This window comes from Lutjanus erythropterus, chromosome 3 (assembly GCF_056507025.1).
Source record: "Lutjanus erythropterus isolate fLutEry1 chromosome 3, fLutEry1.hap2, whole genome shotgun sequence".
In the NCBI taxonomy this organism is placed as follows: Eukaryota; Metazoa; Chordata; class Actinopteri; order Lutjaniformes; family Lutjanidae; genus Lutjanus; species Lutjanus erythropterus.
The window spans coordinates 34,135,394-34,153,963 of NC_139319.1; the positions used below are offsets into that span (position 1 = coordinate 34,135,394).

The 18,570-nt window shown below is 39.3% G+C and overlaps 1 protein-coding gene across 3 annotated transcripts in view; it reads right to left on the reverse strand.

Moving 5' to 3' along the window:
• The window catches only part of dok7b (docking protein 7b), a 33,225-nt gene extending 14,655 nt beyond the window's left edge, over positions 1 to 18,570 (reverse strand). Inside the window, exons 1-6 of one of the 3 annotated variants that reach the window (XM_084715873.1) lie at positions 18,441 to 18,570; positions 18,289 to 18,334; positions 17,253 to 17,341; positions 15,597 to 15,747; positions 12,020 to 12,220; positions 1,821 to 1,940 (exon numbers count right to left, since the gene is read on the reverse strand). In XM_084715873.1, the coding sequence (XP_084571999.1) occupies positions 1,821 to 1,940; positions 12,020 to 12,220; positions 15,597 to 15,747; positions 17,253 to 17,341; positions 18,289 to 18,334; positions 18,441 to 18,494 (661 nt within the window). In that variant the 5' untranslated portion in view covers positions 18,495 to 18,570. The remainder of the gene's footprint in view (positions 1 to 1,820; positions 1,941 to 12,019; positions 12,221 to 15,596; positions 15,748 to 17,252; positions 17,342 to 18,288; positions 18,335 to 18,440) is intronic. The other 2 variants (XM_084715872.1, XM_084715871.1) reach the window with 2 other exon arrangements.

The window sequence follows — 18,570 nt, forward strand, 5'->3', positions numbered from 1 at the left end:
ATGCACTACAAGAAGTTTTAACTGGCTATGAAACAGTCTCAGTTTAATAATGACGCCTCCATATGACCCACATAAGAAAATGAGACCATCAATAATAAGTTAGGCTATTTCTAGTAAGTTATTTTTAATGCTTGCCACTGCTCCACCTTGGCTTCACTGATGTAGACAGAGGTGTGCATCTTTGCTTTCTTTTTCTGGAAATCAACAGTCAGCTCCTTGGTTTTGCTGACACTGAGCAGTAGGTTGTTTTCTGTACACCACTCTGCAAGAGTATTGATTTCCTCTGAAGATGAAGTTTCATCTTTGTTTGAAATCCAATTGATGATGATGATGCCATCTGCATAACACACTTAAACATTTGTTGGACCTCACGGAGGCACACAATGCATTATAGTGAGAAAAACCTAACGTAAACAGGAACTTTATTTGCTTTCAAGAAAACTCCATAAGGCACCTAAAAGTTTTTGAGTAAATCTAGTTATGTTCCATAACTTTGGTTCACTGGTGAGAGGTACTAAAATGCCTAAGGCGTGGCTGACAGAATGAGCTGTGTTGAAGAAGACAAGCTTTTCTGCATTACAAAGACTGCAAGTAGAGAACTCCTGACAACCAACATATAAATAATTCTACCGAGACCTATTGACAGGAGAGTCAAAATCTATCAGTACGATGGAAATAGTTGGCTCCAGGTCAAAAGAGTCCGATACTATTATACTTTTAAATGATAAAGGACTCTGCATGTTAAGTGCAGTTTGATGCTGGCAGTAACTTATGGCTGAAGAAGAGAACTGAAGGTCTCCTCTTGTCCATTTTCTATATAATATAAATAAATTAGTCACTGTTCTCCACAGTGGCATAAATTCTCCATCTATTTCATAAAAAGCATTACCAAAATTTCTGTTTACAAATTTTATTTAAGTGTATATTGCAAGGTTTTTACATCTTTTCTAAAGTTCAAGTCATTTTGAAGCTTTTCCAGCACTTTTGCAGTAAATAACAGACTTGCATATATGTTCAAAATGATTAAGTCCCATTTTATTTCTTTATCACATAAAATCAGACTTTATTGTGCAAGTGAGGCTCAAGTGGAGTCATCTTCATTTTGTGTGAAAGGCAAAAGCAATTAGGCTCTCTGACTTCATTTATTTATTTATCTAAAAAGCAAACTGTTCAGTCAGATAGAGATTTATTATGAAAGTAATGCACTTATAGTTTCAAGCAGCTTCAAGCACTCTATCCAAAATCCAAGCACTTTTTACACCTTGAAAACATAACATAAAATTTCAAGTGTTCTCAAGTATTTCCAGCACCAGTAAGAACTGTAATATAATGTCAAAAACCTCCTGAAAATCTGTGCACTGCATCATGATGAGGAAGGCTTGTCTCCCTGCCTGTCTGGTCAGAGGTATGACAGAGTTGTTAGATCCTGGATGTGTCAGCTTTTGTCTTTCCAACTGTCACCAAACTCTCTGCCTCTATATTTGTGCTCTCAGAAATGCCAATGAAATTAGCAGGACGTTACAATAACGCACAAGTCACACACAGAGGCATGACCCCTTAATCCACAGGGTGACCCATGGGGCTTTGAGCATGTGGTGTTTCCGTTAGCATGGTGCCTGACACAAATGCTAAACATGCACACTAAACAGGCAGTAAACCTTTATAATGGAAGTCACAGAGTCACATACCAGTGTGATTGTTTTAGATCAGAACAGTTGGTCTCTTTTGCAGATATTACAATTTAATACTAAAATGCATTCATATTCATATTCACATATTTTGTTAAGGTTAAGGTTTTATGCATGCATGTGTTTGTTCACCTTGCAGGGAAGGTCGCAGGCCATGAGGGCCCCTGCTGGGGGTGATGCCCCTGACAATGCAGTCCAACAGGAAGCTGATCTGCTCTCCTTCTGGACAGGACAGGAAGAAAACACCCGCCCCTGGAAGACAGGTGGGGAGAAACAAAGATGTTAGACTTGGGGGTGTGAGGACTTGAAAAATTTCAAAATTACCATATTAAACAGCACGAAGCAGAGGTTAAAGAAAGACCTGACGTAAAATCAAATTTTTTGAGCAAGGCCAAACAAGATTCAGTGAGGTTCAGAAGGCTGTTGTAAAAGGCAAGGCTGTTCTTTGAGCCAGCAAAAACCCTTTCTTCTAAAGGTTACATAAAACGTCTCTAGATTCAGCCCCCACTTTCCTACCAAGCCCACACAGAGGTAAGAGTCTGTGAAAACACAAGACAAGCAAAACAAAAATTCATGAAACATCAAAATGTCACATCGCAGAGATATTGAAAAGACAACCACAAAGTAAGCCCTTACTCAGGGGTTCAGTTAAAAAAAAATCATCTTTGTTCTCATAGAACTGGGTTTGTTTCTAATAAAAAAAAAAAAAAGAACAGCTGAGAAAGTGGAGCAGAAAATTGTTGGAAACATTTCATGGAAAGATAACATCTGAGTAATGCAAGTCAGCAATGTCGCTTTGTTTCTAAATGTAATCTGATGCATTATATTTTAATAACTGTTTTTGTTTTATTGATAAATGTTTGTATTCATGAGACAGCTTCAGAGAAAACTCAAAATATCACAAAACATTTAATACTTGAATGAATGTATCTATCTATCTGTCTATCTGTCTATCTATCTATCTATCCACCACCACGTTTACTTACTTAATATTTTACTTACTTTCATCAAGTATGTGTTCAATGCTATTACAATATGCTTCCAGAGCACCATTCAGTTCTTCAAGCTGAATAATTAAAGAGCATCTCGCTTGAATCATCCCTGAGCACTAAATGTAATGGAAACCTCTTAGCTTCATTAGCCATTAAAGGATTTTATTGTGATTTCTTGAGTCAGTGGAAATGCTTGGCCTGCGCATCGACTCACAATGGGCAAGAGATGAAGTATGACACAATCACAGATAATATCAGCTGAGATAATGCTTGTATGAAACTCTACCTTTTTAGAACATTAAAAAAGGAAAACAGCAAAAGCAAAATATCCAAATGACTCATCTGAACTGACTGAGGGACTTATGGGAAGTTAACAAAGTCTTTGTACTGAGAAATCCAGAGTAATTCCACTGAAACAGTTCATCATCAAGGCTTGAGCTTGCAGCGGCAACGCTTGGCGTGAAAGTCGACGTGATGTCACAAAATGAACTGCGTCTGGTACTGAAAAACTCTGCTTTAGAATTAACAGACTTATAGTGAGTCCTCAAAGTCCCAAAGCTGTGTGCATTCACAGATACAGGGGTTGGAGAACGTACCAGACACACAGTACAATCTAGTGTGATCCTTAACAGAAGTCCTGTGATAAAAAACACCTTTGTGATTCTACAGTTGCCAGAAAGGTGTTTACTCAACTCTGTAGACAAAAAAGAAAGAAACCTGTAGGTCACAAGTTACAAGGCTACAAACTTTGTGAAAGCCCTTGTGTACCTGCCACTGAGACCTCAAAAACAAATCGAAAAAACACACAAGCACAAACTATGGCCTTGAAGTTAAAACTATCAAACCCAGCTTCACAACAAAAAAGTTCATATGCCCTGTGGACATTTCTTAGATTGCATTGTCAGACTTATTTGTGAATTAGTGTGACTATGATACATGTGACATAGCTGCTGTGCAACACATGCAAGTCAGGGTTTTGCTTGGTCCTGGAGTCAAACATAATCTCAAATTACAGCTAAGCAGTATACAAAAATGTGTTTCCGAAAACATCTTAATTCATATTTGATCAGCGCAGCCTAGTTTGACAGTTTGATCTGAGTTTCATGAGCCTGATGCATTGTCCTCTAAACGTGTGATGTCACTGACACGTGACTTTTTAACATCTGGACTGGTGAGGCTCCTCTGTCAGTCACTGTATCAAATCCACACCATTTTAAAGCTATAATATGCAGGATTTATCTGTTGCTATTTGTAATCACACCAGAAGGATGGTTCATCATTGAGCCTCAGTCCAAGGGCGTCAAATATTGACACTAAGAGGGATTATTTTTCTACGAGTCTATACACTAAGAAAATCCTGCATAGTATTAAATGAACAAAAATAAATGGTTTTGATTATCCTGAAAACATCTGAGGCTAGTGGAAATCTGTCTAAACAGGAAGGTGGCCTCTGTATCTGCCAGAGCAAATAAAACATGGCTTGAAAGGCAGCTGTGGACTACAAACCTAACCTTTGTGGCTACTTGACGGCAAAAGAAACAAGCGAGCAAGAACTGATATCATGCATTGTTTTCCAGTATTTCTGTTAGTACACAGAGACATGAAATCTTTTTCTCTGGTATAAAAAAACCCATCTTCAGGGGCCTTGAAAAGCTTCTTCTATGTGCAAGCAAATTAGGAACATTTTTCAGCCTTTATGGGGAAATGTCATCATAACCTTTTAAACAAAAGCGACATATTCCAGCAATGAAGAAAAAAAATGTCAGGATCTGTTGGGATTAAATAAACTGTATTTCTGTATTTTATGTAATTTTCTCACATTTCTTGGCAGTCTGTATTTTTTATTTGTTATGGATACCAAGGGGCCTTGTTGGACCAGGTCCTCATTTATTTCTCACAAATATGCTGAGTTCAGCGGCAGGACAGCTCCTCTTAGACAGATCTTATTTTCTCATTGCAGCAATGGTGCATTTATATAGAAAATAGAAATAAGCTGCTTTTCTGTCAGATTACACCACGCAATTTCTGTCTGCTGGGGACCAATGTTCATCTTATTTGTTCCCACAGGCAACTTACATCCGTTACACTGGTTGACATAAGTTAACAGGTTGTGTTTCCCTAAAGCAGAGGACTTCAGAGTGAAAGGGGAAAATCTTACATTTTTTCTACTTTTCTAGAGTCAGAAACTAATAAGTATCTTCAGACAGACCATTTTAAATGTATTTGTTGTACTCTGAAGTAATCACTAAAAGCAATACTAGGCTATCTTGGCTCAAATAAATCATCATGATGCAGATCAAATAACATAATTATGATCTCTTGGGCATCCTGGAATATAGAAAACTAAACAAGTAAATTAAGGAGGGTGCTTTTTTCAAAGGTTTGTCTGAGGGGAGGCTCACAATCTCAGTCTTAGAAAACCTGTGCTCTAAAATCTGTACATTATAATAACATATTAGCTGTAGAAGGAATGAGTCAGCTGTCTGTCTTGAAGACGATTCACCACTCATCCAAGAGGCTTCCACACTTCTAATGACAGCTGAAGAATTGGAGACATTTTAACCTCTGTGGGTTGTTCACACCTTAATGTCACATGACATCAGAGTAGTTGAAGCGTGCTTTTACTTGGAATATTGTCAAACTATAATAACACTCAAAAGTAGGCAGCAAAACTGCTGCATAAAAATCCATAACACCACAACTAAAAACACCCTCACACGTGCATCGACATACTACTCTACTATGATATGATGTGTGTATGTGTGTGTGTGTGTGTGTGTTCATGTTTGCTGAGAGACATGGAAAGATTGCTGACATAGTATGTCAGCTTAAAATTGCTTTTATCTAGATCACAAGGCTTGACCGGCCATCCAAACTCTGCAGAGGAGCATTTATTACTGTCTCTGCATGTGTGTGTGTGTGTGTGCATGTGTGAGTGTGTGTGTGTATTTGTGTTACAGGGTCAACACGAACACGTGTGGACTTGATAAGCCAGAAAATATCTGTCTAGCTAAGACATGGGCTCTGCTCCAAACATCATCGATTACAGAACACCGTGGCCTCATTATCACGTTGAATGGAAGCTGCAGTGCTGATATGAGTGTGTACTGATTCAACAGAGGCACACGTCCAACAGACGCCCATGAAAACCCCAGCTCCACTGATTACTGCCTAGTAAAAGGCTTTGCCTACTATCCCACAGGACAGGTCGGTTCCCTGAATGTATGTTTGTCCGCAGCAGTAAAAAAGCTTGTCATTTCACTGTGGTATACGTCTTCAGCTTTGCAGCCAGGAGTCAAATCGTCCAAGGCGCAGCTGACTTCAAAAGTGCAGCTGCAGCAGAGAGCACAGTGGCAGTCAAGGGTAAAATATTTTTATACAGCAGCATTAGATGACCGAGAGACCCGCTTACTGATTGGCTCGAGCAAAAAAGCCTCGAGGGAAATTATGGAGCTAAGAGAGTAGAGGAGTTATTTCATAAGACATCGGTTCAAAGTACAGTGCTTAAAGAGTTCAGCCTAATGAAGAACCGTTTGTCTCTAATCTTACAATTATTCTGCACCATTTGCACATCTTTGCAATGATCATGGCCTGATAATATGTTGTGAATATGATCCGCCATTTTGTACTTTTCATGCATATCAACGCACTCGTGTGTTATCAAAGAACTCCTTGTGCTCTCTCTAGCTCTGATGTTTTTTTTTTTGCAGGGGTTAGTAACATCGAAGCACATCAGTGTGTTGGTATGTATTCTAATGTTTTTGCAACCCTGAACAACTTTAAGAAACCAAGACGGAGATTCACAATCATCTGTCCAGCTGAACAAAATGACAGATCAAGGACAAAGACAGATCCACATTTATATTGAAGGAATCACATCTATTATTATTTTTGTGTTGTTTTAGTTGATGCAGGCAGCTTTTGATAAGAGTGACGGAACATGGAATTGAGAGATTTCAGGAAGAGGGACAGGTGTAATTGCAGACAGGGGTAACTAGTCAGCTATAACAAAGCTGCTCATTTTGACAGTGAACTATTGCATTAAACCTGCAACAGCAGCTAACTGGCTGCATCTCTGGCCATAACAGACCTTATTCACATCAGGCATGTTGACTGGTCATAGCAGCAAAATCACAGATGAAACTACTACCACTAATGATGGCTGTTCTATTTAGGTGTCCCAAGCCATGCCAATTAACCAGCATGTATAAATGCAGCTATAAGTTACAGAGCAACTATTCAGCTATTCACACTCGACTGCATTATTCTAGCTATAACCTGGACACTTTGATTTGACAGTTTAGTTAGGTTTAGGCAACAAAACTACTTGTTTAGGTTTATAGGTAAACACATTTAATAATATAAACACATTATTGGCTATGAATACCTGGGTGCTTGTCTCCGCCATGAATGACTATAAAATACACACAGTTGTAAATAGCTACTCTAGCTATTCATCCAGGGTGCAAATAGCATCCACCTAAGTTATTAATTACAACTGTTGCCTATTGTGACACATCTAGGAAAGAACTGTGGGGACTTTTTTTTTCTCAGCTAGAATATCAAAATGTAGTTAACATTTTGAAAATGTAGCTTGCATTTGATTTCTTAAAACTAAGAAAACAGCAGGTGTAAACAAAACAAATGAATGATGGCTGAATGCTGTAATAATATCTAATTTGAAAGATTAATTCAAAGGATTTAATTTGAATTTTTAGGTAAAACCATCTTTAAAAACCAAAGTACATTGGTGATTTGAAGTTTCTGATGTACTTTATATTTGAAGAGTCAAAACGGCTATCTGTTGCCATAGTAATGGCAGTTAGATTTGGTAAAAAAATGTCCACTGTGAAAACCATCTATGGACTGACCTGACCACAAGCAAAAACAGTGTTGTGGGAAAACATGCCACTGTGGATTTCATTCTGTAAATTTTGTAGATGTTGTTGGTTTCTGTTCCTGACAGCGTCGTGAAGGGCCAATGATGTGTCTTTTTTCAAAGATAAACAGAAAAGAAAAGTGATGGCAAGAAGAAATAGAGGGCTGTTCATCACTGACAGTGTCAGTGACCTAATGGTTTGTAACAAGTGGAATCATAAACAGTTTCATTTCCTCTGCTTATCGTTACTAAGAATGATTAATGGAGTTGCTAGCCGGTGCAGAGCTAATTCCGTCCATTTTTTATGACTGACTCCTCCAGAAAACGCAAAGATGTACCAATGTTTCATCACAGTATCTACAATTTGCATAAAAAGCAGCTTCACAAGCTCCCACACAACTCCTGGGTAATGTGTAACTGGTTGAAACAAGTCGGAACCTAACTCTTCAGGCAAGTTGCTGTGTTGCTGTGCCCAGAAGTGTACCTGCCAACCCTCATAATTTTCCTGGGAGACTCACTTTTTTCATTGTCCTCTCCCTGTTTCTTACTGGGGTTGAAACTGACATTTCCGAAGTCCCACACGCAAGTCTGCGCTCAGTAACTCTGTCAACTTTCTCCCTTTAATGTAAAAGCAACATAAAGGGTCACATAGGGCGTCTCAGTTTTATTATTAAATCAACCCTTGATTGAAATGAGCACCAGAACACTTCAAAGACAACACTTCATAGCTAACCAGCCATTATATCACACTTGATACCACACAGACTTCTGTCTTTTTAAGAGGAATTTGAAAATGTAAATGACAGTTGTCAAGGCATAAAACCAATGAACTGCTGATCTGTAATCTAACACTAGCATAACTGTCTACAAAATAATTAAAAAAAAAGTTTAAAATGAAAAACACAATTGAATCATGACCTTAAAATCTAAGTCATATCAAGTTGTTGATTTAGAGAATAACACACCTTGTCACACCTTAAGGTAGCTAATGTTATCAAAATGCTAACTAACTAGCAAGCTAATGACTGATGTAGATTAGCTAGCTAATTAGCTAGTGTTTTGATAAAATTAGCTGACTTAAAATGTGAATATATGTTACTTTTACAGGTCCCCAAGCAATGTCTTTTGATCATCTTCAAACTTTGGTTTTCTTTTCAACATAGACAAACCTAGCACACAGCATTAAGTACAGGAAACAGAAAAGAAGAAAGTTGACTGAGGTACCAAGCATGCTCAACTGTCACTGGAGCACAAGGTGAAAAGGGGAGAAACTCAGGATCAATTCTACCATTTTTCTTCCAATACATGACACATTTTGACACTTTTTTCGACAACTTTTTTCCTATATCTGATGAAGGTCGTCCAGACCAAAATGTTATTGAATATTTAATAAATCAACAGAAAGCGAGACAGTGTGCAGGAGTCCTTTCTGACACTTTTTTCCTTACAAAAAGTTTTAGAGAAAAGGGGCACATTTTTCCTAAGCGCCTATTGAACATACCCTTAGAAAACCAGTTGTAAAATATTTATTTTCTGTGTTCAGATTTGTTGATTACTGGGTAAGGCTATGGTCCAAGCTAGTAATTATCATTTATAAGTTATCTGAGGGCATCTGTTTGCAAAACAACATGTAACTTAGTTATTATATATTATTATAATTCATTATATTTCATTCATTTGCTAAAACGCCCAGACCCTAACTATGGTTTTGAAAACCTCCCTAGTTTTGAGGTCTCAAGGTTGGCAAGTAAAGCCGACGAACATCTGCTTTGTGCAAAACCAGACAACATAAAATGGCTGCTAGGCACCGCTATGTTTTACATGTCCTCACAGAATACAAATAAACATGTAAAAATGTAAACTAACACTCTGCGTTACCTTACACTCATGTAAGGAATGTCACTGCCGATGTGACTCTCCTGTCTCTCTCTCTTTCTGACGAACTCTGTTTCTGCAGCCAAGTGGGCCTCTCGCTACTGCCCTGGTGGCTGCTGGGTAATATGTAGATGGAGGTGAAGGAGAAAACTGTGATTGGAGGTCCAACCAGCAGGAGCTGTGTGATTGGCTGAGTGACCACTACAGGGAGGCTGGTATTTATAGATATTGCCCATCAGAGCACTGAAACCAGAGCCTGTGGTTATTCCTGTAGGAGCCATGAGACTGTTAGCACACACACTCAGACAGATGCCACCTTAGTGCATACAGAAACTTTCTCCTGACGCTAACACCCCTCTAAAACAAAATGACAGCGAGGAGAAAGTTCTCACAACAAAGGAGAACTAGCGAAAAATATATTTTCAGTTATCTTCATAAGACCAGAAACACAGCAGCTGTTGGCAAGTTCCCCCACGACCAACACTTCAAACACTGTCCCATTAAACACTTATCCTGCTCCATGTATCACACACACCCCCACCCAAAAATATAAAACTGCCTCCCATTCTTAACATTCATGCCCACGTCAACTGGACATTCAGAGGATACCTAAAACCTGGCAACCACACAAACACACACAGCATTATTTTGTGGGCAGGGGTACAGTGTGTTGGGTTCAAACATAGAAAGTAATTTCTTACAAGGATCAAGTTTCTCTATAAACACCTGTAATAAATCACAGGTTTTTGTGCAAGTCTGTTAGTGTTAAATGACAGATCTTTCAAGCTGCACTGAAGAGGAATGAAAAGCAGCATTTCTTCACCAAGGCAAAGCGTTTTAAAAAGTGGAACTTAGACTGTAACTGTGCTGCAGTGACTGTACAGTATATCAGAGTTAGAGGTCCGATGAGTTCTTGGTTGGTTACACTTTAAAGTTCACCATCAGTTACTCTCACAATGAACATCAGTCTCTGATGGTTGAATGCAATCTTATGGATACTGCGATCCTTCTGTTGTGTCTTTCAACTAGCATCTTCTACTACACTTAGAGATTTCCTGCATATAAACATTGTAGGGCAGCGGTGACATTTAATCGTCCATATGCATGCAGTTAAATTGCTGTCTCATTAATAGGTCCACGTGGTTGCAGTTCTGCAGTTTTCAGTTTTATCACATCTTGAGTCATAAACCTTGAAGATCATGTGATGAATCGAAAGGTCTGGAACAGCAACTATTTGGACCTAGTGGTGAAAACTTCAAACTCTGGACTTTAAACTTCAGCTTTTAAAAGACCAGCGTGCAAGATTTAGAGGCATCTAGCAGTGAGCTTGCAGATTGCCAACACCTCATCTCTTTTCTCTAACAGGGGTCAACAACCTTTACTCTCAGTTTTTACGGCAGACAGCTTTCTGGGCTTTCTGACATAAACATTTCTGGCAGAAAGTCCTGAAACCTTTTTCTTCTGCCAAAGAAGAGGACCTGCACCCTCTGCAGCTAAGAACAGTTCACTCTCAGGTAACTAAAACACAATGATTCTTATTTTCAGGTGATTAAACACTAATGAAAACATACTAATGAATATTTTATTCCATTTCTGCCATATTCTGCCAATAGATTCCTCTAAATTGTACATATTGGAGCTTTAAATTAGGATAAGAAGTCCTTAAAGTGGTCAGAAAAATGCATATTTGAACTGTACAATTTCATGGCAACTGGAGCAAATTACATCTGTTAGACAGTCATGTAGCCTAGTGTGATCAAAAGCCCCAGAACAGTAAATAAATTGACATTTTCTCAAGCACTTTCTCAATACTTTAGGGCCTCTTTTAATGTATAATATTCAACTCACATGGAAAAAAAGGAGCCAACATCTCAGTCTTTTTCTGCTCCTTCAGAAACCTATGTCTTTCCCTTTGATTGCTTGGCAAGATGCATACAAGACATATATACACACAGATAATGCAAAATGCAACATGTCCAGTGATGGATGTCTTCCTCTCTGATTGTTGAATACTGGTATAAAATGAGAACATAGAAAGAGGCTCTTTGATTCCGGGGGGCTGAACTTCTTGATTTGTCTCATCATTAAGCCACATTAGGCCACGGAAAAAATAACACTGACCTTACATCATGCAGGTTAAACCAGTGACCCAGAGACAAACCATAAGCCAGCGGTTGGACCAAATCATTGTTTTGCAAGTCACATGTAAGTCTCAAGTCTTTGCACCACATGCGTTTCCAGCCTCACTGGTTTACAAAATTACTTAGCTGTAAAGTTAATGTTAACTAGGCATTAGCTCGCTAACTATGTTAATATCCTAAGTCCAAGTCAAGTTGCAAGATTTTGTTACAGTGAGTCTTAAGTCATAAAATTTGTGACTCGGGTCTGATTCGAGTCCAAGTCATGTGACTTGAGTCAACACCCCTACCGACACCACAACAAAACAGACCCAGGCTTGTTAGGTCCTGTACATCACCTGTAACTGTTTTACAGCCCTTAGTGTTATTATAAGAGTCACTATTTCTGGCTGAAGGCTGCAGACTCTGAATCCGAACAGCAGAAAAACATTTTCAGGTGTTACTTACAGTATCCACAGCGAGTCCCCCCCTCAAACACGAAGCCATTTGGCACAGCACCGTATCGACGCAACGCCGACAACTTCCAATGGCCAATGACAACAGGAGGGACACCTCGGGTGAGGACCAAAAGGTTGTTGCACAGGTGGAGGGAGGCGGGGCCACTCTCCAGTTTGGTACCTGGCTCAACAGTGACACTGAACCTGTGAACTGAAGGACAGACAGAGACGAGAGAAGTTTGAGAAAAGAGTGCAGCATGTGTGTTTTTCACTCTTTGTCGTAATGACTTAAAGAAAATTGAAGTTTCATTGATCATAAAACACATCAGTCGCACAACAAATGAGGTGGACCATGAAAACAAACATGGCACATCACACGCGCGCACACACACACACACACACACACACACACACATGAATGGTGCTACTGATGGCTGTGGCAATGATGATTAAGCAGTTCTTTAAGCTCTGCTGGCTGCAATTTGTCATTGCTCAGTATGTGCAGATGGCACTTTTTCAATGCCAAGGTCTGTCTCTCGTTCTCACAGCCTAACACATACTGTACAGTTCACATATAGTAGCCTACATGCTATACATATACAGTATAGATTCATGCCCAATTCATTAGGTTTACTTGTACAATCTTATGTGATCCAATACAACAGCTCTGCAATAAATCCTGCCTTTACAAAGTAACCACTGTTCAGTTTTGGTTGAAACTGTCAGTGAGGTATTAATTTAACTGCATGTTTACAATTCAGGAGGTGTTTCATATATTTTGCACTTTGCATTTGCATTTTGAACTGTTTTATTATCACATTACACTGTACAGGTGTACCTAATGAAGTACCTAGTGAGTGAATAAGTATGTGCCAATACAACATCATTAGCGGAGCCAAGTCAATAACTAGAAGGTGTGACTCCTTAGAGTGCAGATCTCCACCAGACAACCTGAAAATAATTTTTGTGTGGAACATTTTAATCTAATAACATATTTTGCTCAGTAACTGCAACGGATTCCAGTTACATTTATTTTGTAATGTTGTACATGTAACTATAGTTACTCTCCAGCAGTGCTAGTACCTTATTAGACATTTGTGTGAAATTTTGTCATAATATTAGTATATTAATTCTTAAATTATGTCCAAAAACATGTTTTGGTGAGGTCACAGCGACCTTTGACCATCAAAATCTAATCAGTTCATCTTTGAGTTCAAGTGGACATTTGTGCCAAGTTTTCCAAAATTCCCTCAGGCGTTTTAGAAATATAGCATTCACGGGCGCCCCTGTAGCTCGGTTGGTAGAGTGTGTGCACCATGTGTTGAGGCTATCAGTCCTCTGCAGCGGGGTTTTTTCAAGGTTTTTCAAAAACTGTGAATCACAGAGGTCCTACATCATATAGTCATGAAGGTACACCAAAACATTAGGCTGATGGGTCCAGAAGTATGCAAGATTAGCTGCAGACAAGCTCCAGGTGTGCTGATCACGTATGCATGCACACAGGCACATACACACAGAGACACACACACAGATGAAGACGATCCCCTCCAGATTTACGCCGGGTGGAGATAATAATCATCTCTCTTTAAGTATTTGCAGTCAGTTTAAAAAAAACAAGATGAGACATTACAGTTACAAGACTAACATGAATTAAAGCAAAACAAAGGACTTGATTGAGAATATATGTACATAGAAAGCACTTTGATAATGACTTTTATGTAGAGAGTGAGCTCACTTCACTCAGACTGGAACAGACTGAGGGACTGCAGGGAGTTAAACAGTCGAAGAAGTAGCTGAGGACCTCATCATGCACTGTGCTGGTTTACTGATCTAAAGCAAGTGTTAAGTCATGTATATAATGATGTAAAACCAAAGCCTGTGCCGAGGGTGAGAAATCAGTATGCTTTGGTAAACAGTTTGCAAAAAGGGTAAATTGAGGTGAAATGGTTTCAGCATTTGGCCAAAGACAAAAGCTTAACAGCAGCATTGTCCACACACTGCAGGCGTGAAATCGACTTTTGTCGGGTAAAGAGAGTTGTAGTGATCTACAAGATGAAATAAATGCATGAATGACTCCCTCTAGGGAACCTCAGGATAGTGGTGGTGATACATTTAAACTTTCTCAGCTACAGAAAGCACAACTATAAAACCTGCATTCATAGCAGTGGGTTTTACAGCAGAGGGTAAAATATTTAGTTTTATTTTAACAGTTGAGAGGACTGAAAAGGAGAGAGCTGCTGTTGTTAAAGTACAAAATGTTCTCACACACCAGCTCAAGAAAACTGCAGTTTGAGGGTTTCAAGGGGAGATTAAATGATGTAACATTCTGTGTGTTGCAGATGAACAAATTGCTTGTGGAAAATATGATTAAGAGGTAGGATGGAGCCTTGTAAATATCTTGCAGGTCAGACTTTGCTAAAAGGAGAAGAAGAATAACCTATTCAAAAAAATAAATACAAATACTGAGAGTAGTGCCTACGGCTGCACAAAAAACTGTCAATTCAACTCACAGCCTGACTGTGAATTACAGATAAAAATCAGCCTAAAGTTATTTAAAAAACAAATTGTGGTTAAGACACAGAGGACAGAGGTAAAAAGAGATTTATGCGGGGTCCTTAGGTGAACCACTGCAATCGTATAACTGTGAGCCTGAGTTTTCAACAAAAGATAAAATGCTTGTGTTTAACACTTCTGTGAACTGTTTGGCTGGAACCGTATGATGAGACCAGAGTTTTCTACTCTTCTTGCAAACTTGTTATTGTGCATGGGAAGCCTCTAAAGAATAAACGGTTGAGTTGGCAACAATAAAGACTACTCTAACACTGACCCTGCAGTTGCTGTATTCATTAAAAAAAAACACTGCTGTGCTTCAGAACACACTCAAAATAATAAGTAAATTTTAACTTGTGTAAGAGCCCCCAGTGGAGTGAGAGGTCAACACTTTCAACACAGTGACAAGGGGGGACAAAATATCAGATTTTCACTACACGATCATCGTGGCCAAAAAAATTCACGATAACAATAATATCATGATAAAAAGAATAATGCCATCACTCAAATTTGTTTATAGAACTTTTTGTCTCTTTTTTAGTGTTGTCTCCTTTCTGAAACCTATCAAAACTTTGTGCTCCACCAGTCTGTCTTGTAAATGGTCAGTTTGGGTTGGTCAGTTTTGGTCAGTTTTGATAATTCGTCATGCATACAGATAAATTTCTGTTTGTTTTAATTTTGGTCATGCCCGAGCAATAAAAGGTTTTCACTTGCTAGCCCTTGCATTGTTCATCATCACTGGATAGCCAAACAAGGGGAGTTAATAGCCTCCAGAAGTGCATGTTGAAACTAGACATGGTAGACTAGGTGAGTAAGAGCCCTTCAAGAAGTGTAGAAATAAGAGGTTTCTACTGCTGCTGCTCCACAAAGAACAACCTGCTCTTCAGCTTTATGCAGCTCTCTGGGATCCAAACACAAAAAACTAACCTGATGTAAAACAACTTGCTGAATTTTCTGATGATCTTAGTGAGCCGACTTTCCCCATCAGCACTCCTTGAACAAGAAGTGTAGCTTCCACACAAGGCCAAAATACTGACCTTCTCCCAGGCTGTAGCGGACGCGGGCATCCCAAGCCAGCAGGGCGTCTCGGCTGCTGAAGCCCAGGACCAGTGTGTGCGCCAGACAGAGGATGGAGAGGGTGTAGGAGACTCCGTCATACCCGGGCCCTGGCTCCACGCCGCAGATCCCCTGTAGGAGGAGCAGATTGTATCACTGATCTTATCCTTTGTTATTATCACAAAGGAAATAGCTGCACTGCACTCGACCAAATATTACTTAGACACCTGTCCTATTAGCCTAAATCAAAAAAGTTTGGTCTCTCCTGATTGTGGTCAGGTGGTTTGACCAAATTAAATTCTGATGTCAGGCGTTGATACTTTCCCAGCTAGTCTCATTAATTTTACAGTGTTCACAGAGTTCATACAGATCAAAAGAAATTTCTTGCATGATATTCTGGATCACACTTGAGTCTCTAGAAAACATATAGGTGTCATCCCTGTTAGTCTTGTTAGCAACAATTCACTTAAAGGGGTGTGCATAAGACTGTCATTGCACTGTCGTAACCATGTCATGACACAGGTCTTGAACATGACATAGGTTAGCCTACATTAGCAAAAAGTAAACTACCTAACTGCTATTTGTCCATCAGGTAAGCTAAAGCTAAATCACCTTGGTACTGAACTCTATCATCAAACTAGCCTTATAATATTTTAATATTTTAATATCTTTATGGCATGAGGTCCAAATGGCACCACTTTTGCTTAAGTCAAGTCATAAGGCCGTTACAAAAACATTTGACATTGCAATTAAACTTAGTGACATCTCCGAAATGTCCAAAATGTACCACTTTACTTGAGGTCAAGGAAAATATTCATGACACACTTAAATTGGTGTAATAACGGTCAATGTCAAAACCAAACACATATGGCAGAATAATGTCATGTTAAAAATAAAGCTAAACAATTTCCTTGAGTTTAACAAGTGTCAAGTTGTCATGACAAAGACATCTCATACAATGTCAACTTTGTGTTAAAATGACACAATTGACCAACTGACACCTGATGACAACAATCATTAACATTCATTAAGACTCATTCATGTTCGTAGCAGGTGTCATGATGTCATGGTTATGGCAGTCTAAGTTAAGTCTTAAGGTTTTAGGAAAATCCTTAGGGATCTGTAATGGTTCGGGACATTTGTCATATTTCAAGAATTTCACGTTTCACAAGGTCCCCGGAATGTCCCCTCTAAGTGGGATTGGTATTTTCACCTAAGTAAAGGATCTGAATACGTCCTCCACCACTGATAATGTTATAAGCTTGTTTAAATCAGATCCTCTTGCATAATCTGGTGTAATGACAGTCTTTCGCACACCCTTTCAAAGTAAGTGTTACCGTCTTATCCCTGTTCCTCTTTGTTTAATGCTGTTTTTCTGTTTGACACATCATCACGCATTTTTTTAACAATTCTTCTACCACCTGATCAGTCTACTGTGACCCGCCTCATGTCCCTGTCCATCCATGAGGCGTTCACATTATTTGGTCTAGCTGGTGTACATGCGACAGCAGTAGAAAGCCTGGCTGGTTGTGCGATGCAACAACACTGGAAAGCTGTAATAAACCTTCCACCAGTACACTTCACTTGGACTTGAGATCAGACACAGCGAGCCTTTGCTCTAATGCACCTGAACTTACCTCCAGTGTCACACTGAGCCTCTCCTTGTGGCCGCTGCCCTTCTCCTTCCCTTTCTTCTTTTCCTTATACACCAGCAGGGACAGGCAGTCTGATGCACACACGCGCACACACACACACACACACACACACACACACACACACACACACACACACACACACACGCTTTAAAGGCTGACATGCGTAAGGGTCAATCTTGTGATTAATGGCAGAATGCAGAATAACAACAGTGTCACTTGTTTGTATATGGCACAGCTGTCATTGCAAACCCTAAAGCAATGAACTGATCCACCTGCACAGCTGATGATGAAAGTGAAGACACAAATGCACACATATGAAACACACACACACACACACACACACACACACACACACACACACAGCAGAGCAGCCTATTATTCCCAGGATTCTACTCAGTTTCTTCAAGGACGCAGTAGCCTGCAGCTTGAGTCATATGTTTATGTATGCTGAGAGGCACAGTGTCTGTCCTCACAGCATCTCAAGTAAAACTCAAATCTGTTTTAAAGACATTCTGCTTTCTTTTTCTGCCAAGTGTACAGATATAACCCTCTGTTAGACTCAGGCAATGTCAAAGTTTTAACTTTTTTTTTTTTTTTTTTTTAGCTGAAAGGCTTTTCAATAATTAACCTTTAAATCCACCTGGCACAAAACCCCCTCTCAAGATTTAATATCCAGACTCTTAATTTGAAGGGGACAGGCAGCGCTGAAGCACTAAAGCTGGATTTGTTCAATGAAATAAATTGAGTCGATTGATATCAGCTGCTGTATTGCGTAACATCTTCACGTGTTGACGCGGATATGTTGCGCTCCCGTGGCGCACAGCCAAGAGACAAATTGACAAATTGTGATTAGTTTGACTGTAGAAAACCAGATTAGATTAGAACCGAATTAGGAATGCTGGTGAATGGACTGTCTGTTTTCTGTCGCTGTGAAAATGTGCCAATTTGAGTGGTAATAATAAGAGAGAGAGAGAGAGAAAAAAAAAAAAAAGAAACATAAAAGCTGCTTGGCACATACCTGCGACTGGAGAGGGCTTCCGAAGAACGACCCACCGACTCTTCCACTGTGGAGAAGTTTGTAAAGAATCATTAAATGACAAAGTTTATTCCCTGAAGTGTGGAAAAACACTTTAAAGCTCAAAAAATACGATGAATAATGGAGGAATTAACCTTTTTTCCATCTCTAAATTTGACTTGTCCCTCCGCGACAACTGTATCCGTCATCTTCTGTCATGGTTCCGAGCAGCTGTGTGTGTGTGTGTGTGTGTGTGTGTGTGTGTGTGTGTGTGTGTGTGTGTGT